This window comes from Scleropages formosus, chromosome 9 (assembly GCF_900964775.1).
Source record: "Scleropages formosus chromosome 9, fSclFor1.1, whole genome shotgun sequence".
In the NCBI taxonomy this organism is placed as follows: Eukaryota; Metazoa; Chordata; class Actinopteri; order Osteoglossiformes; family Osteoglossidae; genus Scleropages; species Scleropages formosus.
The window spans coordinates 11763360-11788206 of record NC_041814.1 but is presented as its reverse complement, the minus strand read 5'-3'; the positions used below and the strand labels follow the sequence as shown (position 1 = coordinate 11788206).

At 35.9% G+C, this 24847-nt stretch overlaps 1 protein-coding gene across 2 annotated transcripts; it reads right to left on the bottom strand.

Annotated features, from left to right (window-relative positions):
- Window positions 1-2768: 2768 nt before the first annotated feature.
- Window positions 2769-17551, bottom strand: adgrl4 (adhesion G protein-coupled receptor L4). 2 transcript variants are annotated; one of them, XM_018734217.2, is made up of 16 exons: window positions 17461-17551; window positions 17024-17170; window positions 12236-12385; window positions 11892-12032; window positions 11528-11598; window positions 11099-11278; window positions 10312-10495; window positions 9846-9953; window positions 9154-9347; window positions 8792-8971; window positions 8406-8609; window positions 7658-7878; window positions 7499-7565; window positions 6815-6906; window positions 6409-6577; window positions 2769-3342 (listed from the first exon to the last, which is right to left on the bottom strand). In XM_018734217.2, exons 1-16 carry the CDS (start codon window positions 17504-17506, stop codon window positions 3280-3282), a joined length of 2217 nt encoding a protein of 738 aa, XP_018589733.1. In that variant the 5' UTR covers window positions 17507-17551; the 3' UTR covers window positions 2769-3279. The 2 variants fall into 2 exon arrangements, with proteins under 2 accessions (XP_018589733.1, XP_018589735.1); XM_018734219.2 differs by lacking the exon at window positions 11892-12032.
- Between the last annotated feature and the right edge of the window lie 7296 nt (window positions 17552-24847).

The following is a 24847-nucleotide window of genomic DNA, read 5'->3' as shown; positions in this document are numbered from 1 at the left end:
CACTGTGTTTTTATTGTTACTTGCAGGAGCTCAGGAATTCACACACACACACACACACACACACACACACACTTTCTGAAACACTGGCTGTTCCAAGGTGCCCTTTGAGAAATTCAAATATGAAAGGCTTGGCAGGCTCAGCTACCACCCTTCTGGTCAACTTTGTGGAGGCTCTCAATGCATTTTTTCCAGGAATGCCATTGAATTCATCAAAATCTAGATCAAACACCTTTGAACAGCATTGGTTATTTCAAAATATTGACTAAAAAGTTTGCAAGGGAATTATCAAATTGTATAGATACATTTTCTTTTTGAATATTGGCTTACTTCACTCATGATTAACTGATACTTGAGTATTAATTGAATAAAACACATCTAAAGTTTATTTTTACAGGCTCTTGTCAATTAAAAAATAAGTCTGTTATGGATATTGCTTTCTGCCATTTTACCTTTTTTATACTGTACTTCCTAAACTGGGTGTGTCCAATGTGTGAACTTAAGGCTGCAAGTGTCCTACCATCTGATAGTTGTGAAATGGAGATAGCTGGTAGGATAGTGGTTAGCGCTATTGCTTTGGGACCCAGAGATTGCAGGTTTGATTTCCTCCCATCCAGCTGTAGTACCCCTCAGCCAGGTTCTTACCCTAAAACTGCTCCAGTAACATTACCCAGCTAGAAAATGGGTGGATAATTGTAGGTGGACTAACATTGTAAGTTGCTTTGGAGAATACACACACACACACACACACACATTTTCAGAACCGCTTGTCCCATATGGGGTCACGGGGAACTGGAGCCTAACCCGGCAACCCAGGGCGCAAGGCTGGAAGGGGACACACCCAGGACGGGACACCAGTCCATCACAAGGCACCCCAAGCGGGACTCGAACCCCAGACCCACCAAAGAGCAGGACTGTGGTCCAACCCGCTGTGCCACCGCACCCCCCTCACTGTGGAGAATAGTCTCAGCTTATTATATGCTATAAAATCTATTGATTCACATGACAATTGTTATAGGTATTTAAATAAAGGGGTGCGGTGGCGCAGTGGGTTGGACCGCAGTCCTGCTCTCCGGTGGGTCTGGGGTTCGAGTCCCGCTTGGGGTGCCTTGCGGCGGACTGGCGTCCCGTCCATGGGTGTGTCCCCTCCCCCTCCGGCCTTACGCCCTGTGTTGCCGGGTAGGCTCCGGTTCCCCGTGACCCCGTAAGGGACAAGCGGTTCTGAAAATGTGTGTGTGTGTGTGTGTGTATTTAAATAAAATTCGTATTTAGACATTTATGATTCAGTACATCACTTCCTATGACCTTTACACATGCGGCCTTCTGAACCACTTCACAATAATGACTGCTGCCCTTGAGCAAAACAGTCTGTACATCCCTATCCTAAATTCTGTGGTCATGAACGAAAAGCAAAAGAAGTCCATTGTTCTTCTGTATCCATAAACTACCACCCAGTCTTTGTAATTGTTATGGGTATTTCATTTTTATTCTGAGTAAGCAGACAGAAAATGTAATTATTAATGAAATAGTACATGCATGGTAGGCATTTTTTTAGATACTGGATCTGAGAGCAGGTTTATACCTGGAGAAGGAATATCTTGGTTTGAATGGGATCTTGACTTTAAATGAGCACTTGGAGTCTCACACCTGATTCTGCATGTCACATCCAGTTGTTATGACCCCCACATACTTTATTACTTTCTTTTGGATTCAGGGTTGGTTCTCAAATAAGTAATGTTTTTAGTTACTTTTAGAAAATAAGACATCCATCTCCCTGGAATAATCTCACTCGTAAAATGTGTGTTATCAAATGTTTGCATATTTCATATACCTGAAGTTAAATGATTGGCTGTAGAAGTTGTTACCATTAATGTTTCCATGGCAGTCTTTATTTTTTTTTACTGTAAAATCTGAAAGCATCAGCCGAAAAGTAATATTTTAATTTTCCCACTAGATGGTGGAATAATACTACTTTGATGTTAGGGGGAAAAAGGTGAGCAAAATGAACACCCAACAACAACATTTGATCAATAGACCAGTAAAACATTTTAACCACCATACCATAAAAAATCCAGATGAATGGCCATCCATTTTAAACAAAATCAGATATTTATGCCAGTACTGTTGGTACTGATCACAGTTTTCTTAATATGCAAGTTTTATCTCATAAAAACATAAAAGTGACATCTGTGAAGGATCATAAACAATAATTACAAATGTAAAATACAAAGTAGAGAAGAATTAAGGTTGTGATATATCTTCAATTAGTCTGAATGAGAGTGTTTACAAATTTCCCATCTTCACAGTACAGCTGAAGATGTACAGTATGCTTCAGAAATAAGCATTGCAATTGAATCTGTTTTTAACCAATAGCCGAGACGTTGATAAACACTCAGAAAAACTCAGATTAACCCAATTAACTGCCACACTTCTAGAAAGGCAATAATTTAGATATTAAATGATAACATATTACTGCTAAATGTGCGATATAAATGAAATCACTTCTCAGCATTCCTGTAACTTACGCTCACTAGTATTATCCGTGCTGTTCTTTCACTGTTGCTTTTGTTCTAAATTTAATTTTAATATAGCAGAAATGTTATTTAAAAAAAAAAACATAATTTATAAAAGCTGTATTAAAATGGCCAAACAGTAATACTACAGAAACTATTCAGAAAGTATAAAGTCACATAAATAAACAATGCTTGTAGAAACTGTAAAATTGCAGCTGTAAGAAGCAAGATCATATCTAACTGAATCATATGGTGTTTATCAAAGTCATAGCATTTTTCTAAAATCACCATATCAATATCAGATTAATATTATGTATTTTCACACAGTAATACTGAGTGTTTCTTGTGGTATTTATCACTTTTGGCAGTAAAAAATAGCATTGACATCGACATAAACATTGAAATAACAAAAAACAATGATGAAAGATATCCACTTAATTTAGCTGACATTGTTGGTGTTGCCCAAATGTTAGTGAGCAAATCGGTTACACAAGTTTTTGATGTATGTTGTACATTAAAACACATTTGTTTTTTGCAGTCAAATTTACATTAAATTATAGAAAACGTGACGTAAATTATACATAATGTAAATTAAACATAGACGTTCATGCATCACTGAACGAAGGTGTCAGTTCCAACAGCCTGTGAAAGGGTTTTTAAACTTTTTATGGAATTAGCAGTGGACACTTTATTTTAATAGTTTTTCTTTAAAGATACATGTTGGTGTACACAAGTATTGCATTTCTCCTCCATGGGCATACTGTAATGTTTATCTAAGGCACTCGAAGCAACATGGTACATTTTTGAACAATCTGTAGTACTCCTCTTGAATCTGGTAAAGAAAAAAAGGAAGGTGTTAGAGAGATGGCAGGAAAAACAGTTGCATCAGTTGTTTTGTTTTTCTGCTGGGAATATTTTGTTTTCTGGGAAATATTTATGTGTATAATTAACGCATATGATTGTTACCTGTTTCACATGTAAATACATAACTTCCTGAATTACATAATTACAGTTTATTAGAATGATTTAAGAATTTTTCTATCAAATATAAATTAAATCAACTTGGTAACGTTTTTTTTTTTTTTTTGCATACGCCCAATATCCTTGTTTAAGAAAATTTGTTGAGTATTGGAAGATTTAAGATGACAGCATGAGAGCACAATATAATTTGTTCTTACTGTAAGACTACGGTATCACATTGTATCCTTAGAGTGCTTTCATTAGAGATAAAACAAGTGAAAAAAAAAGACAAATACATGTAACAGAAATCTGTAGGATTTTAAAAGTATGCATTTCATTAAAAAAATGTGAACTATAGTCAACATGAATGTATGAATGTGTGACACCTTCTTTCTTTACTGATTGGTAAATGCCTGCTTACTTGAGGTAAAGGAGATGACTTCTTACTCATAAGAAAACAAGAAAACAGGAAAAAATCGACTCGGTCCAGCAGGGATGATAAGTAAGGCTTAGCATTAAAAGGTGAAAATATAGATTATATTTTCATGATTATATCTACAATTTGTGCTATGCAACATGATTTAACTATTTATACATTATTTCACTTACTCATTTGGCTGACCTTTCTTTCCAATGTGGCTTAAAACATTACACTTCTTACAATGATTTAGAAATTTACACACACAGTCTGAAACTACTTGTCCCAAGCAGGGTCGCTGCGAACCAGAGCCTAACCCAGCAACAGAGGGCGCAAGGCTGGAGGGGGAGGGGACACACCCAGGACGGGATGCCAGTCCATCATAAGGCACCTCAAGAGGGACTCGAACCCCAGACCCACCAGAGAGCAGGCATAGGGCAAAGCCACTGCACCCCCTAGAAATTTTTATAACTGGGTCATTCTTACTGGAATGACAAAGGATAAGTATACTGCTGAAGGGTACTACAGCAGGAGATGGAGTTCAGAGTTGGGTCTTCCCAGTGCAAGGTGGTAGTGCTAACCATTATACTACTATTATCCTACTCCAGCAGAAGATATGCAGTGTACTGCTTTTTGTGGGACTGGGATATTTTTACAGAGTGGAGGGCTTGTAATTTGTGACGTTAAAGCTTCAAAACTCCAAAACTACAAAACTCCAAATTCACATAGGCTTCGGCAGGCCCTTCTGCAGGCATGAAACTTTTTATTGGTCTCGCAGTCTGATGTCCTATGTCCTACCCCTCTATTTTCCAACTAGGCTGCAGCAGGTCCCATTTGAGCTCCACAGTTGTACTGTTTACGTGACATGCAAAACTCCTCCAGTAGCGAGCTTAGAGCTACAGGCTGAAGACAATTCAGTACTTTTTGTTTCTTTTTTCCTTTCTTCCTTTCAAATCAGACCGATACATTCTCCTTCAAGACGGAAATGATTTTTGCATAACCTTTTTGGAGAATTGAAGTATTCATAGCATGTGAAAAAGAATCATTATTCTTTTCCAGATGAAACACTCAAGTACCAAAACCACTCCTCTTGTTTTTAACTTGTGAAAACCCTTACACAGCGATTCAGAAAGATGTTTCTGCTTATAGGCGGAAAATTAAAAAAAAAAAAAATGCTACTGTAGAATTAGGAAAATGGTGACTCCAGCATCCTTACAGCCTCCTAATGTAATAACCTTCCCTCCAAAAAAAAGAACATTGGCCAATTTTTGAAAATTAGGTGACATCTGTTCTATGCCTTTGAGAGGTTTCTTGGACTCAGCTGCATTGTTCGTGTTTCATATATCTTACTCAGAAATAATACAAACAATAACATACCTTTAAAGAATACATACTTGGTCGGAAGGTTAAGACACTGTGAAAAGTCCTGGGGAAAATTTTTGTCATCCGCAAAGGTTTCATTGATAGAAAACTTTTACAATCATACACCTTCCTCAAATTTTATGAAACTTTAGTCAGAACACAACAGTGAGCCCAGGTTGTCCCAGACAACAAAAGGGGATTTATGAGGGTAAAGGGAACTACTTTTTCAAAGCGGTTACTGCCACAGGGGTGTCCATTTTGGGCTTGTGGGAAGTCCTGCCTTTCCAATTCAGCAAATAATGTCCATCATTCCTGGACTGATGCTGATGGATAGATATAACTCCAAGAATAATTTGGAGAAGGAAAAACCAAAAAGAGAGAACACAATGGACACTGCTGTAAATTTAACAAAGCTTTTAGCTACTTTTAGCAGAAATATAAATTTGACTAATCGATTTTAAGTCATCAATATCTCTCTCCAGGCCCCAAGGCTAGGAGACAAGCAGCATAGTCATAGGAAAACTTAGGATATAAAGAGAATTTAAATAATTTAGATAAAAGCATTTCTGCATATATTATTACATCCAGAAATACAACTATGCTTGAATTTGCATACAAAATAGGTTTTTGGAAAATAACATTTGGATATATTTTTAAATAATGTAACCTCTAATATATCTGAAATCTAAAAATACATGTCAAAACAAACTTTTCCTCTCATATTTAATATTTTGATTTTAAAATAGCGGTTTCTCATTTATTGGGATCAGGTTTCTTCACCACTTTCTTAAGTACGCTGAATAATGCCCGAAAACGTCAAAGCAAGAATGTACCCACAAAGGTCTGTAACATGCAAACACTCTTACTTACAGTCTGAACGTACAACCTAGTGCTCTTGTGTGCATTCATACATTATTCATACCTTACCTGCAAGGTAATGTAGGTAATGTGGAAAACTCAAAACAGACTGATTTATAAATGTTTAATTAATGTTTGTTCTTTAAAGTCACAGAGTTTCATATTTTACATAAGATCCAAGGGCTTAATAAGTGTAAGTACTTAATGTATTCTGTATCATTGGAAAGTTAGTTATTCTGATTTTCTTTACCTACTGCCGTTAGACTTGTATGGCATTTCAGAATCTTATGGGCTTGTTACCTTTCTGGACAGGACACACAGGAAGATGAAAATGAACATTCCCTGGAAAACATTGAAGATGGTGAAGAGATACGCTGTAGCAGTAGTCTCATGAAGGATGTGAAGGATACCAAAAGTCCAGGTTGCACCAAGGACAAACAGAAGTGCGAGGGCACCGCGAGCACAAGACCTGAAAGGAATGACACTCCTTTAGATGACAGTAGTCTGACCATTAAAAAAGACACAGTACGTCTCATGATCCTACAGAACAGTATGGATGCACATACTACATTCCTTTAGAGTTTATTTAGTTCCCCCAGAGTTGCTTCAACTATCTGTGAGTTCCTTTAGCAGTTACACTTTTACTGTGCATACATTAGAACAAATGAAGGCATGAACAGTAGTGTCTCTCTGACTGTCACCTTACCTTATATTTTCATAGTGGCTGATTTCAGGCTTCTTTATAGCGGTATGGCGATACACTTTATAAATGATGACTCCAAAAGCCAAGAGATTTACCTTAGATGAGATACATTTAAAATTTACTATTCAGAACAAAAAGAGGATGTGGAGAACATATTTAGCTGACACTTTTCTCCAAAGAAACTTAGAATGTTAAGTACTCACAATCATTTACCTGTTTGTACAGTTGGGTAATTTTACTGGAGCAATTTTAGGGTTAGTACCTTGCTCAGAGGTACTACAGCTAGGGGTGGGATACTTTTACAATAACGTCATTGTTTTTGAGTGTTGTCTGTAATGAGAACTCATTTATTATGATGCTTTTAATGGGAAAATTATTACTCTTTCATACTGAAAATTGTTTATGACAAAAGATCAATCTTTCTTTCATACATAATTGTTGAAAGGATTAACTGGTTTCAATGCCTTTATCAGAACAAAGAAGAATTTGAATTTTATAAGGCATTTGAGTAGTTTTCATGGATTTCTGCATACAAGGACATGTAAAACTTTTAACAAATATATATTCTATCATGAGAAAGTGACCATTTTAAAATGCAGTCAACAGTGGATACATTAATAAATTTTATTTTACAAATGAATCACAACTTTAGCTAAGGCAAAAATAGATAATTATCTTAAATCTTACCAGAATAATCAAACAAGCAGGTCCAATGAAACTCCAGATAAAATTGTTTTCTGTACTTAACCAGCACCTGTAAAATTCAAGAAAGTATTACAAAATTCAATACTATGCCATTTTCTTTCAGAAAATACTGTATTATAAAATAGTTGTGTATGCACTCACGCTTTATTGGTGCCATAATATTTGTAACCTAGTGTGGCAGAAATTATCACCACTACTGCAGGACTTCCATAGCCAAAAATGTAAAAATTTCGGTGCAGGAAACCTTTATTGTAGATCACACCAGCCACTATCAGGTAAAGGTGTATCCCCTCGATACACATCCAAGCAAAAGCAGCTAAAAAGAAATAATGCAGCAGCATAGCAACTATGGAGCAGAACAGCTGAAAAGAGACAAAAACATGTTCTTTCAAACAAAAAAGTTCAAAGTAACCTTCCATTTGAGCAAACATGTTGTCATTCTTACCTAATCTTGCAACAAATTAATTACATTTAGAAGTAAACAGATTATTTTCTTGTGTAAATGATCTATCCAGTATTTAAGTTTCCAATGGCCATATTTTGCAAATACAAAAATTTTAATATGTAACAGTTTGCAATTTGCTACGATGGATTAAAAGACATGAGTCTATAACTACTTTCTGCAAGAAATTGGCATTTGTTCTCTCAGTTGTATCTAATTCTAATGGAGGTGCAGGTCAATGCAATTTAAAACACTGTGAAGTGTGTTGCAGTAAATAAGTAGTAAATATTGTGCATATAGCCTCTAATTATAAATAACATTTTTATGAAATCCCTGCTGTTATTGTTTTATAGAGGATTATATCATCTGCAAATAAATAATCCTCACAACAAAATTTGAAGGAAGCAGCAGATGTTAAAGAGAGACATTCCGAAGAAAAATACTCACTTTATGAGCACTCATTTTAATTCCAACAAGAAAAATAAATTCACCCATGAAGAGACTACAGCAAAGGTTTTTGTGAATAGTGGTCCTTGTGCTCTGTATCTCACTAAAGAACCAGAAAGTAAAGATACACATGGAAAGGCAAATGAGTGAAATGATCATTCCAAGCTGGGTGATTCTGGTCAGGATATCCACATGTGGTGATAGCTGCAAAAACAATATTTAAAATAAGTTTGGGATTTTTTTGGAATTTCAAAACACTGATTACAGTATAGTCAAGAGACCTTTTAGTTAATTTTTACATTTAAGGCAGAATAAATTCTGTAGAATTATTCCTTACATGTAGAAAGATCACAAAGAGATAATGGAGACTTTGTGGATATGCTTACATCTGCACGTCCGGAGGACATCAGGATGGCAAAGTGTGTCAGGTGGTTGCAGCTGCAGGTCGTGTGGGATCTGTTCGCATGAGAGCGTTCACAACCTGTTGTGGCCCAGCGGCCTTTCATAATCGGTGGGGAGTACTCCCAGAAAGCACATTTGGTGACATGAGCTTCAGAGTCAACTGGCTACATAAATAGTACACAGTAGAAAAATCTCATGTAAAACCACACTTTAAAATATAAATTATGTCAAAAAATACATTTAAATTTAACATGCCATTAAACAAAGAGAATATTGATCAATTGATCACAGTAATTAAGCATGTGTTTGTTTGTTCATTTATTTATTTATTTATATTTGAACATACCTGCGAGTGTTTCAGTGAAAATGTGATATGTTCAACCTTATAGATGTTTGCTGGTTTTAATGCCACTGCTATCACCTGAGATGCCACAGTAAAATCTTCTGCAAACTGTTCATAGTCCATTACAGGTCTGTCATTGCTATGTTTCAGAAGATTACTAATGCCATTATAATGCAGAAAGACAATAGAGACATTTCCTGTTGAAGAGGACAATACATTGATTAAGTTGTGGTCCATGGAAGCATGAACATACCAGATCTGTTTTAGAAGACACATAACTATACTGTACATTACCTTTACATACTACATGAATTAGTGATATCTATTTTTTAAGAGTATGGGGGTGCGGTGGCGCAGTGGGTTGGACTGGGTCCTGCTCTTCAGTGGGTCTGGGGTTCAAGTCCTGCTTGGGGTGCCTTGCGATGGACTGGCGTCCAGTCCTGGGTGTGTCCCCTCCCCCTCCGGCCTTATGCCCTGTGTTACCGGGTAGGCTCCGGTTCCCCGCGTCCCCGTATGGGACAAGCAGTTCAGAAAGTGTGTGTGTGTATTTTTTAAGAATTTCTTTTTTAATTAAATAAAAACTTGTAGTATAAAATGATATCATTAATTGAATACAGAGGTTATAATGAATTACGCTATGTTATAACCCAAAATAGCAATGTTAGTGCATTCTTTAAACCATTCAAATAACTTACCCTTTAGATTTGTTTTTTTAGAAGTTAGTTTTATAAAATCCTCTTTCACTGTAGTTTGAATATTAATCGTTTTAGTTTGTTCGGAATCAAAGGCATACAGTTTAAGAGCTATAAATAAAAAAGAGAATGGTTATACCATATATAGTACATTCCTACTCTGAATTTAATACACTTTGTAACAAAATTAATATGAACTCGAATCACATAACCATTCAAAAAATTTATCTGAGATGTGACCCATAAAAAAAAAAAAATCATCCCGAAATGCAGGGTTAAAGGCAGCAGAAAAGTTCATAGTGTGCAGAAGACCTTAAACAGTTTAGTACATAATGTCAACAGAAAATTTAGAATAAACATTCTAAAAATTCAAAGTAACAAGTCACCTCTGCTTCTTACTAGCCCTTCTCTTTTCTGTGTCAATTTCTGTGTTAATTTTTTATTGATAGAAATTATAAATATGCCTTACCTATATGTTCTCTGTTTACCTCCACCTCTGTTGATGTTTTGTAGTTCTTAGAAATACTCAGTGTTGCTTCTTCCACAGTATGCAAGAGTTTAGTAATAGTCCTTTCCCGGTCTTCTGTCTTTATTTTATACCATGCATTCATTTCATCCTTTTCAACAAGGTTGTTAACTGTGCTTATAAATTCCTAAAAAAACAGACCAAGAAGTCATGTGCAATGTCAGCCGTCTCTCACTACTCTATCTTCTGCAGCATTGTAAATACGCAATTAAAACAGGTACAGCAGTAGAAAAAGGTGAACAAGTTGCACAAATTATGTAAAAATAGGGAAATGAATTAATGAAATAAAGAACTTCAGGTATGAAAAGCAATCCAAAAGCAAGGAATGAATACATAAACTGTATTTTACTTTTTCTAACTTGGAGTTAGGAGATTTTCTATCAACTACAGACTTCCTTCTTGCATATCTCATTCTTTTATGTGCTGCTTTGCTACTGAGATTACAATTTTTGTTTATAACAGTTTCAGTTGACATAGAAGCTATTTCACCAAGTGAATAGGCTCATTAAATATATCCATAAATTTCTGAGTTATTACTACTGCTCTTATATTTACAATGTCTTGTATTAAGCTTATAAATATAAAATCTTAATTATACAGTAATACAGACTACTGGGCCAAATATGCATTTGGCAACGTGCTACTGTCACAACATCGAGGTTATGTTAACATAATGCATTTTAATAATAATATGGCGGTTCAACAAACAAGGAAACAAACAAAAACTTACTGTTATTGTTTCATTGGCCAGAGCCTCCATATTAGTGCTGGTATCATCCACAGGATTTAATAATGTGACTGAATGAGATAAGGCCTCCACATATGAAATTACATCAACTGGTGATAGTTCCCCAGAAGTTTGCTTTCTTATCTCCTCCAGTAGGGGTAGCGGTTTTGTAATATTGGTCATCTAAACATGAAATAGAACTTTAAATAAAGTAAGAACTGAAAAGGCAAAGAAACTAAAAGTTTACATGAGTCTGCATGATTACTAAAATACTTAAAATGCCATTCTTCTAATGAAGGTCACTTTGCTCAAAGTCATTAATAGGAGCACACGGTTCTTACGCTCCAAAATGTCAAACGAAGTCTGCTCCAATGTCTCATGACATTTATTCCTGTCTAACATTTCTTTCTAAAGTTCTAATACTTTACTTACACTGCCAATTGTTTTGTTAACAATCTTTGAGATGCAGGTGTCATTGAGATGACAGTTTTTCTTTGGACTCTCTGTTAAAAAAAGGAATTTAATAGTTCATTCAAATGGTTAAATATCATAAATATCACTGACATTCACAATGTCAACAGTACATTTAGAATTTAACTGGAGGTAACGTAGATGACTTTCACATTTATATCTTCTGGCTTTTAATGAAAACAATGGAGCAGTGCTTTAAAATTCAGAAATATAAGATTACATTCTTGAAAAAAAATCCAATATAAATGTTATGGTTTATAGTGCCAAATCTTTAAAAACTCTGTATTTTAATAACACTTTTTGTGCATAAAAATAATGTGCTCACCTATACAAAACCTGCCATCCTTGGGTTTAGTTTCTGAAACTGGATCATAACCCCGTTGACAAGAGCAGTAATAGGATCCATTTGTATTGTGGCAGTGGGAGAATGGACCACAGACTTTCTCATTCTTACATTCATCAATATCTATAATTTCACATGGGCCAGTAACATCCAGTTAGAGTAAATGACAATGCATTCTCTGCATTACCTATTTTCAACTGTAAGCTGTTATGAAGATGAAACACACTTGAAATAATTATAATAAACCCATATAACTCATGTTAAGATTCCTTAAAATATCCCTAAAAATATTACTGAATGGGAAACAATTATATTAAAGGAGTTACCTTCACAAAGTGTCCCGTCATTTGTCTGAAATGAGCTGAGCCCTGTAGATTTAAAGCCAGGGTTACATGTACAGAAGTAACTTCCCAGAGTGTTGGTGCAGTTGGCATTTTTGCCACATATGTCTGTGACATTTTGACACTCGTCATCATCTGTGGAAAGGGGAAAAAGGAGTAGAACAATTGTGATTCTCCACGCAGAAGGTTTTGTTTCTCTTTCTTGCATACAATAATAATCTTCTCACATTAATGCTACAATTAAAATAGATATACAATACATACAATATATACATATGTGTTTGTACACTAATACATATCATATTTCATGTTTAAGTTTTATGAACATTTTTTTAACAGTACACCCATCGCTCAGGTATTCAGGAAGGAACTGCATCTAATACTTACTATTTTCATGGAGTTCACTGCCATTTACATTTAATAAAAAAGCCTTTAAGCTTACTAGATGAAGGCATAGAATTGGTCTGATAAAAAAAAAAAAAAATGTTTAAAAGTGATGTCTCGTGAATAGTTTAGTACTGTTACGAGTACAAAGCCATCAAGCCCGTTTTGTTTATAGAAAAAATAATTAATATTTAAAAATAATAATGGCTGTCCTGTTCTTTCTCCTCATTATACCAAGGGGAAAACTCTGTCTTGAAGGGGATATCCTTAGCTTCCACAAGTGGGATATGACACTGTTCTCAGGAAGTATGTCTAAAATATTCCACACCTGTAACCTTTGTCGCTGTGCAAACACTGACTGCTTTCTAACTACACCATACAAAAAAAAAAAAAAAAGAGGGAACATTTTGGAATAGATCACAAGAAAATGTTACTACATAGTATACATAATAACACAGTCCTGATAAGTTTCAAATGCATTGTAAAGGAGACTGAGCTTCCATTTAATTTAAGAGGTTTTACGCATTTTGAATTCCTCCTACTTTTTATTTTGTTAGCATGCCATTAAATAATTTTGAAAAGAAACACAAATATTTTTTATGGTGCAATGGTGAGACAGGAATGGACACTCTATAACATCATCAAAAAAGAAATAGAACACATGGCCCATTGAAGTAAAAAACAGTAAGACCTGTGATTCATATTCTTGAGCGGGACCACTTTGAAGAGAAATATATCTCACACTCTCTCACACACACACACACACACATACACACTGAAGCTGCTTGTGCCAAGCGGGGTCGTGGCGAACCAGAGCCTAACCCGGTAACACAGTGTGTAAGGCTGGAGGGGGAGGGGACACACCCAGGATGGGACACCCCAAGCAGGACTCAAACCCCAGACCAACTAGAGACCAGGACCCAGCCAAACCTGCTGTGCCACCGCACCCCTCACCAGAAAAATATATGATAGGATCAATAAAAAACATTTACTTGGAAATTAAAACCCAGTGTACATACGTCTGTAAGGTCAGAGACATCTAAGCACTTATCACATAAAAATTACTCCAAAGCAGGAATGTGTTCTTTTTGGATATGTTCGTCTTCCACAGAACTTAATTGCAAAATTTTTTTCTGAAGAAAAAAAGGTAGCCTAATTCAATATGCTGTAAAGAATGATGCCTTTGTCCAGGGTGACTTGCAATGTTATACAAGCAATGACTTACAGTGATTTTTCTCATTCACAAAGCATGGTATTATTAATGAAGCATACATGCTTTCTTCAAGGGTAACAGAGAAGGAGCAGAGGTTAGAACCAGGGACTATCCTAGGACAAGGCAATAACTCTGCCCACTATGCTGCCTGGTTCCTGTTACAAATCAGTGCTTAATGAGTGGCTGACAAGGTGGTGTCTTATAGCTTCAGGGCTGTGTTCAGACGTGCAAAATGTACATCTCAAAATGTGTGAAATTTTCACGTTCTGTCTGTATTTGGGTCAGTTTCTATTGGATGCACTGGTTGCCCCCCAAAAGGCACGTGTTTCAGGTGAATTGCTCTATGTTGCCTAGGGGAGTTACAAATGTTGAGTACAGTGTTTATTACATTAGGACAACTGTTATGCTGTGTTAATGTAATAAAAATAGTAATTCTATTTCTATTGTACATTTTAAAGTAGAGTTGCAAAACACTTCACAAGAAAAAAGGAAGATATATGGGTTACAGCTTTAAAGCAAAGAAATAAAAACAATATATTATCACTCACTCACTCTACTCACTCCACATAACCACTTATCCCAAGCCTGGGGCACAACAGCCTGAAGCCTGTCCCAGTAGCATTGTGTGATAGGCATAGAGGATGCAAGGACAGTCTCAAAAATGACCACAGAACTGAATCAGCGCCACTATGTCCCGGTCTCAACAAAAGTACATTGTGAGCTTCACAAGCTACAATCTTCAGTTGGTTGGTCATTCAGAAACCATTCGTATCCTAAGTTAACATGCAAACGTGCATAATCCGAGGACACCTGACAAATGGTAAAGGTCATATGATCTGATGAGTCATCTTTCAACCCTATTTCCTACATCCTCTCTGGTTAATGTTTGGAGAAAGCAAAAGGATGTGTTCAACCCACAACATCTGCTGCCAACTGTTTTGAACATAGGGGAGAATCTGTAACGCTACGCACAGCCATCTTACTTGAGTCATTACGTCCAATGATTGCCCTGCATGATCACATGATGGCCAAGGAACATTAGGCCATTTTACAGGACCACGTGCTCATGATGGGGCAAGCACAATTCCCTCATGATGTTATCATATTCCTGGATGGTAATGCCCCGTATACACTGCTAAACAAGTTCAATGCCTTCCATGGTCTCCCTATTCATCAGATCTAAACACTGAGCTTTTATGGGAAGTTTTGGAGCTTTCACCTCCTTCATCTCTCAAAGAACTAGCAGCTTTTCTTTTTGACTAATGGTCCTGTGACAGAGCAGGTCTGCTTCAGGTATGTGTGACCTAGAAAATCTCTCATTCATTCCACACAGTTAAGCTAACTTAATAGTTGAACACAGTGAGCTGGCTGCATTTTCATGTCAAACACGAAATGCTCAATGCATGCAAACACTGAACTCCTCCTATGTGTGTCTTATTTCATGTTTGTAATGTGTGATGTGTGTATTTACTCGTGCGTTAAATACCAGTCAGCCTTGTTTGCTTTCAAGCTTTGCCAAAAGAAAAAAAAAAAAAAAAAAAAAACTGGTTTTAAGAAACCTTAACTATAGCCTCTTGTAGGGTAGCACATGCTCAGTTCTATGTAAATGGAATAACTCATTGCCGGGGAAGTGTGTAATGAATTGGTTTTGATTACTCATAATATTTTATAAAAATGGTGAATGTTAACAAGAGGATGAAAATGATATTCATGCACCAACCTTTTGTAAGGTCAGTGTTTTACCTGGTTCACATCTGCATTATTGATATCCCTTTTTTGTTTAAATGGTTCAGTCTTTCGAAAGATAATAAAGGATGGCTAGGGGCAGCTGGTAGCATAGTGGTCAGGGCTGCTGCCTTTGGACCCACAGGTCCAAATTCCACCTCTGGCTGTAGTACCCTTGAGCAAGGTATTCACCCTGAATTGTGCACACACACACATTGTCTGAAACCACTTGTCCCAGTTTGCATGTTCTCCCCATGTCTGTGTGGGTTTCCTCTGGGTGCTCTGGTTTCCTCCCACAGTCTGAGAGCGTGTGTTCCACTGATGTATGGATGAGTGACCCATTGCAAGTAGTGTATCTAGCAGTGTAAGGTATCCTGATGAATAATGTGTGGGCTGGTAACACTACACAGAGTTCATCAGAAGTTGCTTTGGAGAAAAGTGTCTGCTAAATAAATTAATGTAAGTGTGGGGAGTGCTGTGTAGATGTAAACTGTTTGTATATCTAATGGCACATATGAAGTGTTGTGGACATTTAAAAAACTTGTATATAATCCCCTTTTCTCACTTTCCCAGTTTAATAGACACTTTGTTGGGACAAAACTGTTGACATAAAAGCTGATAGCAATGCATTTTATACAGACATCTAATTATAATAAACTTTTTTTTAATGTAGGGTCATCCTCAAAATATCCTTTTCAGTGTTTACTGTCCTTGCTTTTCTCAAAAAATATCACTCCATTGCCAGAAGAAAATGGTGCTCATTCACACATTCAATGCATACATATAGTATACGCATGAACACACAAACACAACAGAGTGCCATTGAAGACTTGGACTTCTGTTGAATTCTGCCTTTGAAATAATTTCACTATGCTCAGTTCTTAGCAGTCAGTAAGAAAAATCAGGAAACTTTGGTGTGGGATAGATCATAGCCTTAAAATGCAATTCCCCAGTGAACTCCTTTCTAAAATGATAAACAATTCCTCTTGAAATAAAAGTTCAGTAGAAAATCAATACATGTAAGTTCACCAAATGGAACTGAATCGTAACTCCGTAACACAGCAAATGAATAAATGAATAAATAAAGAAATACATAAAGGAAGTACTTAAAATTTTGTTGCATAATGTTTTAGGTCAACAGTCCATACTGTTATTTCCCTTTAACTTAAGTATAAATGGTCAAACATAGAAATACACAACTGACAAAAAATTAAAGTTTGTAGTACAAAGACAGTCTTGCAGAAACTTCTGAGTTTTGTCTTTAGATGAATTTGTAATATAACTACTGTAATTACAAACTTACGAAAAAAGATACTTCAAACACACACACACACACACACAAATTGAGTGTCTTGAAATGCAATAAAACTGATCTCAAACAACTTGAATGATTCCATTACAGGTAGTTACTACATCTAAAATCCATTATCCAAAATATAAAATAATTTTACCTGCACAGAACTTTATCCCATCACCAGTATATCCAAGATTGCAGAGGCACTTTTCTGAGCCGTTTTTATTTTCACACTTTGCATCCTTATGACATTTTTTGCAAACTTCAGAAAACTTTCCAGGGCCCAGCAGAATAGAAAGCCATGCTGGAAAAGTAAAAGAAAAAAGAAGAATTAAAATGTCTCAGGTAAAAAAATATGTATCTATTCATAAAATATAAATATATCTCTCTGTATATTACACATCAACAAAATAAAATTTTTAGGATTTTGCTTAAATTGAATTGGTAAAAACAAGTCTGTAATAACTTGCCGTTGCTCTTTAGTGCTGGCTGTGCACATAAATTTTACAGACGTAATGAAGTGTATTGTATCAGTGTGTAGGTAATGAAAATATTTCGCTAGTACATAATAAATTTTACTAAAGTTTTACTCACCCACTAAAAGTACAAGTTTCATTGGGGACTTCAGTAAACACTCCATACTTGCGCGAGAAGAGGATCACTTTTAACTGAACCTTTCGTTCTGGTGACGTTGACCATTTCCTTGCATCAGTTTTCCTGTTTCCTCTAACCTAGCCCTTCCTGTGCTGCTCTTTAATCTTTTTCCACAAACACTATTCAGTAAGCGACTCCAGCATCATAAAATTATTGTCTACAGCCTTGCTTAAATGAGGACTAGATAAATTTCATGGACTTTGAAATATGTACGTTTTCTCAGTGGGAAATCTGAACAGTCAGTATATTTAGTGGCAAACACGAAATGTCCTGCATAGTGCCATAATCTTCTGAATGTTTACAAAAACAAAATACAAAAATAGTGAAAGAGTGACATAACTGAGAAAATTTGAAATATGCACTGAGAAGTCAATTTACATAAGTTGTTTAACCATTTATTGAGTAATCTCCTCCTGTCCCTGGTTTTATTTAAATTATGTAAATTCAGAATGATAAATATAGATTAAATAAATACAGTTCCATGGGTTTGTATGTAGATAAAAGGCCATGTCCCATTGCTTTCAGTCTTCCATCAAACATGCAGTATGTACGTATGTGTGCATGTATAAATGTATGCAAAGTGATGCAGAACATTCGGATTCAATGTTACAAATATCATTGCATAATTCTTACCAGATTCATATTTTCCTAGCCCAGCATTAGATTAAAAACTAGTTAAACAGTCATATTTTGTAAATTTCTTTTTTTTTTTTTGTTCTCTAGTCCTAAACAAAGCTTGTATTTGAATATAAGCTCCAAAAGAACACAAACAATTTAATTTAAGGTGCTAATTCTACACCATTTACAGGGAAATTGACCTATTCTTTCTGTGGAAAATTATCCTGGATGTATCTGGACATAACAAAGCCCTCCTCATGCCAAGAATGCAATGGTGAAGATAAGGAGAACTGAGAAATGCGAATGTTCAGACAGATCTGTTAAAACACAAAAGTACCTTTTCAGGAATTTGGAAAGGTTTATCTTGGTAATACATGAAACCAAACAATGTTTGTAACAAGTGTAAATTTAAGTTAAATTCTATTAAAAATAAATTGAATTGTACTATGTGACCATTCTGTGTGAGTGAAGGTTAATAAAACACAAATAATAAAAATAGGTTTTCTCTCAATAAGAATTAGATATCTGTTTTGTCAGTGCAATTAATGGAGCTCAAATTTGTTTGTGAAAAATGTTCCATTTGCAGAATACTAATGGAAGAATGCTATGAATTTATGCTCATGAATTAAGATTCATGTTTAGCAAAAGGATATGTTAATTTCGTTCATTTGCCGGTGTTATCTGGGTATATGCTTTAGTAGCTGAGGGAATAGAATGTAGAGATATTCTTATTTTCTATGCATCTTGAAGTGGGAAAAACAGATTAGAGGAAAAAACAAATTTCAAAAGTTCAGATAATGAGGAAGTCAGCTCTGCTCAATGTATGATGAAGAAATAATGTGAATCTTAGTAAAGAGGTGATGAAACTAAGAATAAAAGTAATAACTATTTACCTAATAATTAGGTGTTTCTTGTAAGCAAATAAGCAAAAAGTAATAAGATCTGCAATTCTTAAATGATAAATCAACTATACATTTAACAAAATCAAGCATAATTTTAGATTAAAAAATTATGTATTACCTCACACCCTGTGCCTCCATGACAGTCTCTGGACCAATTCAGGCAAGGACCTACAGATAATCAATGAATGAATGATTGGGTGAATGAACAAACAAACAAATGAACAAATGAAGGATTAAGTGAAAAAAATGTAATGTAGTTAATATGGTCAATTAATGTAGTAATACACCAAAGAAATCAATGCAATCAAAACAATGACTGCAAGATGACTTATTTATTGATATTCTGAGGAAACTCTGTGGCATACTTTTTGAATGATTTAAAGCCCTTACAACAATGCCAATTAAATTTAGCTATGAGTGATTTAGCATGGGAGCAGTTGTCTAAAGACAGTGAACAATTACACAGTCATGGAAAAAAATTTTTTGAATCGTGGGATTAAATCCTTATATATAATATCTGTTGCGCTGCAGAACAGTAAAATGAATATGTATTCAAATTTCTTTCACCATTAAAACTTTAAAGAATGTGTAGTTTTATGATGGGGCCGAGTTAAAAGGTCAGCTTTCCATGACTGCTAGTTGCGATGATTTAAATATAAAACATGCTTTGCTTGTTATTTCAACTGCCAATGCAACACAAGTTCCATTTTTAAATAGTCTTGTAGCACAAAGGTCAGGGCAGCTCAGTTGATATCTCCTGAGGATTGTTTTATTACAGTAATTCCATTCTACTTCTTGCGGCAATATAGTATGGATATAGAAGTGTAATTTAGAAGACATTACATTTAATAAGCAGTTTTTGCAATCTACAAGATTAAAACAGTATAAACATGACTCTTCAAGAGCACGTATTTCAATCCTATCAAAAGACCTCTGTTTGAAAGCAAATGTTTAAATTTCCTAAGTTGCCTTTCTCAATTCTTCAATTAGTGTGTGAGAGCAAATGCTAGTACAAGAGCGAAATGCCAGAACTTAGAAGCTATTAAATTTAAAGTGCAGGTTTTTGTAAATGTACAAAATGAAAATAATATAAATATGATTCTTTCTACATAAGATGTACTGTTTCACACTTGAAAATCAAAATCCTGATTACATTACATTTTTTTATTTAGCAAGCGCTTTTCTCCGCAGTGACTTCCAATGAGCTCTATGTAGTATTATCAGTCCACACACTTTATTCACCAAGGTGACTTACACTGCTAGATACACTACTTACACAGGGTTACTCATCCATACATCAATGGAACACATACACTCCCTCTGTCACTCACACCATACGGAGGAACCTGAACAGCATATATTTGGACTGTGAGAAGAAACTGGAGCACCTGGAGGAAACCCTTGCTAAAGTATGACATTTAAGTTTACATATATTCAATTAGCAGACACTGTTCGCCAAAGCAAAAGGCCTGGTAGTGCAGTGGCTCAGTGGGTTGGCCCTTGTCCTACGCTTGCGTGGGTCGGGGGTTTGAGTCCCACTTGGGGTGCCTTGTGACAGACTGGCATCTTGTCCTGAGTGTGTCCACTCCAGCCTTGTGCCCTGTGTTGCTGGGTTGGGTTTTGGCTCCCTGTGTGGGACAAGGGGTTCAGATGGTGTGTGTTCTCCAAAGTGATGTACATCTCAGAGGAAAATACAATTTGTACATTACATTAGGAGAAAGAGAGCCATAGGTGCAGAGATGTGATTTTTAAGTAAACCTAGTTTGTTTCTTTCCACTTTATGCACTGATGTGATGCTGTGATGTTGAAACCTTGATCAAGTTTTTCAAATCTGCAACCAAGGCTGATGTGATGATTATGGCTGTTGTCTTGATACAACCATACTTTTTTCTTTTTATGACTCTTATAATTCATTTTCTAAAGACAGGACAGCAGTCATACCATTTCCTGGTTATTTCAGATGCCAGTAATATTTTCTCACTTATTTGTAAAGTTACAGTACAAAACACTGTAAATGTTAAACACAGCGTTCTTTCTGAATCAAACACACATTTTTAATATATAATAGTGGAATGTTGTTTTTTGTTTCTGAGTACTTGTACGAAAATGAGCTCCATGGGACTCTGTAAAGATGGTATAGCTTATCAAACAATTTACTTACACACATTTTCAGAACCACTTGTCCCATACGGGGTCACGGAGCCTACCCGGTAACACAGGGCGTAAGGCCAGAGGGGGAGGGGACACACCCAGGACGGGACACCAATCCATCGCAAGGCACCCCAAGCGGGACTCGAACCCCAGACCCACTGGAAATCAGGACCTGGTCCAACCTACTGCACCACCACACCCCTTGCTGAAAAAAATATCCCCATAAAAAAATATAACGGTTTCTATTGTTTACTGCAGTAACTTCCCCAGTGCCCTACACTGCCTATCTATGTCTTTCACTTCCCTACCCTCTTCAGCTACAGCAGGAAGAACCTTCATCCCATGCTCTCTCTTGTCTGGTTCTTTGGACTAAGATAAGGGAGCAGAGCCTGAGAGGGTTGGATAGGAGGCAAGCTGCTCAGGGGTTACTCTCCATACAGTACTCTCTTGCACATGACCGGTAGTCATAGGACAGCCTGAAATGTGATCACATTAGGAGTTTTACCTGTTTCTTAATCGGTGAGAATTTTCTTGTGTTTTGAGAAGCAAATCTTAGTATTGAGTATTGAAATTGTGCATCCTTGTTTATGTAATTCTGGAAATCCGGCACATTTAACATACGCCATGTATGAATAAATGCATGGCATTACTTGTTTAATCGACACCTCTGTAAGTGCATCTAATGAAAGGAAAAAATCACAGTCATTAGACAGAGGAGCTCTAGAGAATGCAATACATCTATAATGCAAAGAAAATTAAAAAAAAAAATTATGCAGAAAACATCAAATCTTTCTTTTCCACCCATTTTGTTTCAGTGGGGTCATCATAACCATGAGAAAAATTTCATGTTGTCTTCTACTCTGCTTTGTTTTGTTTCTGGGCACTGTTATTTGTGAGCTGGTCGGAAGTCAGGGCAGGGCTAGTTTCCTTGCAAAGTGAAAACAATAGAACAGAGCCCTCGGCCAGTACACTTCCTCTCTGGGCTAAGAGTGCATGATGTCCAGAGTGCAAACTGTTAGTGCCTAGAACCACACCCGGCTGTTGAGCCTTATTTTACCCTTTTAAGCAAGTTCACCTACCCTTACAAAAAGCAGTCTCCACAGAGCAATGTTAAAAACAGCGTAAAACCTCCACTGCATTGTGTGTCTTTTTTCCCAGTAGAGAATTAGGTGATTTCATGAAATTAAGAAGTAAAAAAATTTTAAATTCTGAAGAGCATTCAAGCAAAAGTACAATACCTATGACAAACCTATATACGTATATATATATATATATAATGCAATGCAAGTCAGTAGTGTGTTATTTGCTTGAGTTTGGAATTTTTCTGCTTGTATAAAATTATGCTGTATTACAAAAGAGCTCCTTTAAAACTCAGAAAAAAAAATAATTTTACCATTGATAATACCATATACTGTAGCACACAGTGAATTATTCAGAGCGGCAAATTAGGAACATTTGCTTACAAATGGAGGTCTTCTGATACGACTGAACTGGATGGATACTGAACTGCTCAAACACAACTTCTGATGCCAAAATCAATTCCAGTATCACCCTAACCAAAAGTCAGTCTTTTCTGGTAAGCTACGGGAACAGATATGTTAATTTTTTCATTGTAATTTGGCAATTACTCCCATAGCAACGGATGTTTTAACAAAATAAGGCAGAGAGACTGCATCTCCTGTTAACAATGTCAAATTTGATTTCATACATCAGTCTCATATTACAACATCATTTATAAGTCATGTATCTGTTAAGAGATTATTGAAAGTCACAGTGCACTGAAGACTGCATGTCCATAGAAAAGACCTAGACCTGGCACCTTTGACTGTGATTTTTATTCAACTGTCATCAGAACTATTTTAATTCATCCAGCAGCACTGCTTAAGTTATTGTCCTGTGCTTAGGACACTAAATCCATCCTAAAATTGACAAATAAATACAATTTATAAATTTAGGGCAATAGTGTTTGTTGCTGTCATGTATGAATAGAAATAATGATAATAGCAATTTTTCAGGGACCAGTTACTTTACTCAGTGCTAAAGTCCTTTAACAGAAGTAGGATGCAGGGCATAAACCAAAAACTAGGATTAGGCTACTAGTCCAGAAACTGTAGAAAAAGTAGAATAACCTGACAGAAACTTGTGCTGACATCAGATTTATATTTTACTGAGAACTACCAAAACAGAAAATTAATAGAAGAAGGAAAAGTATACAGGAATGCTATTATTTCTCTGCATGCTACATCCCAGTCTTTAAATCTTATTGATACAGCTTCAGTCCCTCAATTTCTTCATGCTTTTGTTAGAAATGCAGGACATTTTTTGCTCATTAGCAGAGAAATTTCAGAAAATGACACTGTGGAGAAAATTAAACTGAAATAAATGAATAAACAGGAAACTGTTTCTATCTTCAAAAATTTGGAAACTGGATGTTTGCAGCACAAAGTATGAGCATAAAATTTTTGTCTGTACAATTTAGCAACTCAGCAGTTTGTCAGTGTCTTGTTGCCTTTATATTGTATCATAAGTGAAAATGTACTTTACTACATGGAATTATAAAGGGTATTTCAAAAATAATTTCTTAGGGTCTAAAATGGTTGTACTCCAAACTCTTATTTGTAAATCCAAAGTCACTTTAACACAATGTCACAACTGGTTAAGTTTAATAACACAGATGTAAAAAAAAGGTGGTAAATCAGAGAAGCGTGGAGCTGTAGTGCTATGGATCCATGCCGATGTGGAGACTTGAGGACGAGGATCCGTGGCAACTCAAAACTTGGAGATGTGGTGAATCAGGGCTGGATGGAGTGGAGATTTGACATACATTTACATTTACATTTTCATTCATTTATTTAGCAGATGCTTTTCTCCAAAGCGACTTTTAATAGACTATATGTTATATTATCAGCCAACACACCTTTTTCACCAAGGTGACTTACACTGGTACTTACAATGGGCCATGGACATATTTACATAATATTGGAAACCTTTGATAAATGAGTTCTAAAATTAGATGTTCTAACAGAACTCTCCTTTAACATAAAATTAAAATGCATTGTACTGTGGTCATTTACACTTTGGCAGCATTTAAATTAAAGTTAAATTTCAATGTTCTAACCTCAATACTTTGTTTACAATTGTTTTCAAAAACTTGCTACTTAGATGTTAGTAAAACACAAAATGCCAATTGTTTTAACATAGTTAATGTCCTTAACTTTATAAAATGTGCAAAACTTACCCAACTACACACACTTTCTGAACCGCTTGTCCCATACAGGGTCACAGGGAACCGAAGCCTAACCCAACAACTCAGGGCGTAAAGCTGAAGGGGGAGATGACACACCCAGAACAGGACATCAGTCCGTCATAAGGCACCCCAAGTGGGACTCGAACCTCAGACCCACCAGAGAGCAGGCCCTGGTCCAACCCACTGCACCACCACACCCCCCTCAGGTCAAAGCCAATTTAGAAAAACTTAAAAAGAAAAAATTAAATATAAAATTCAAGGCTCACATCATGAAAACAAGTATTACAGTAAATAAACTTAATAAACATGTTATGAATTGTACCATAGTTTCTGATGAACGTGAATGAAACAAATGGTCAGTTTGGGCTATACAGCTGTGGATTTGGTCCCATCCTGGATGTGTGCCCTC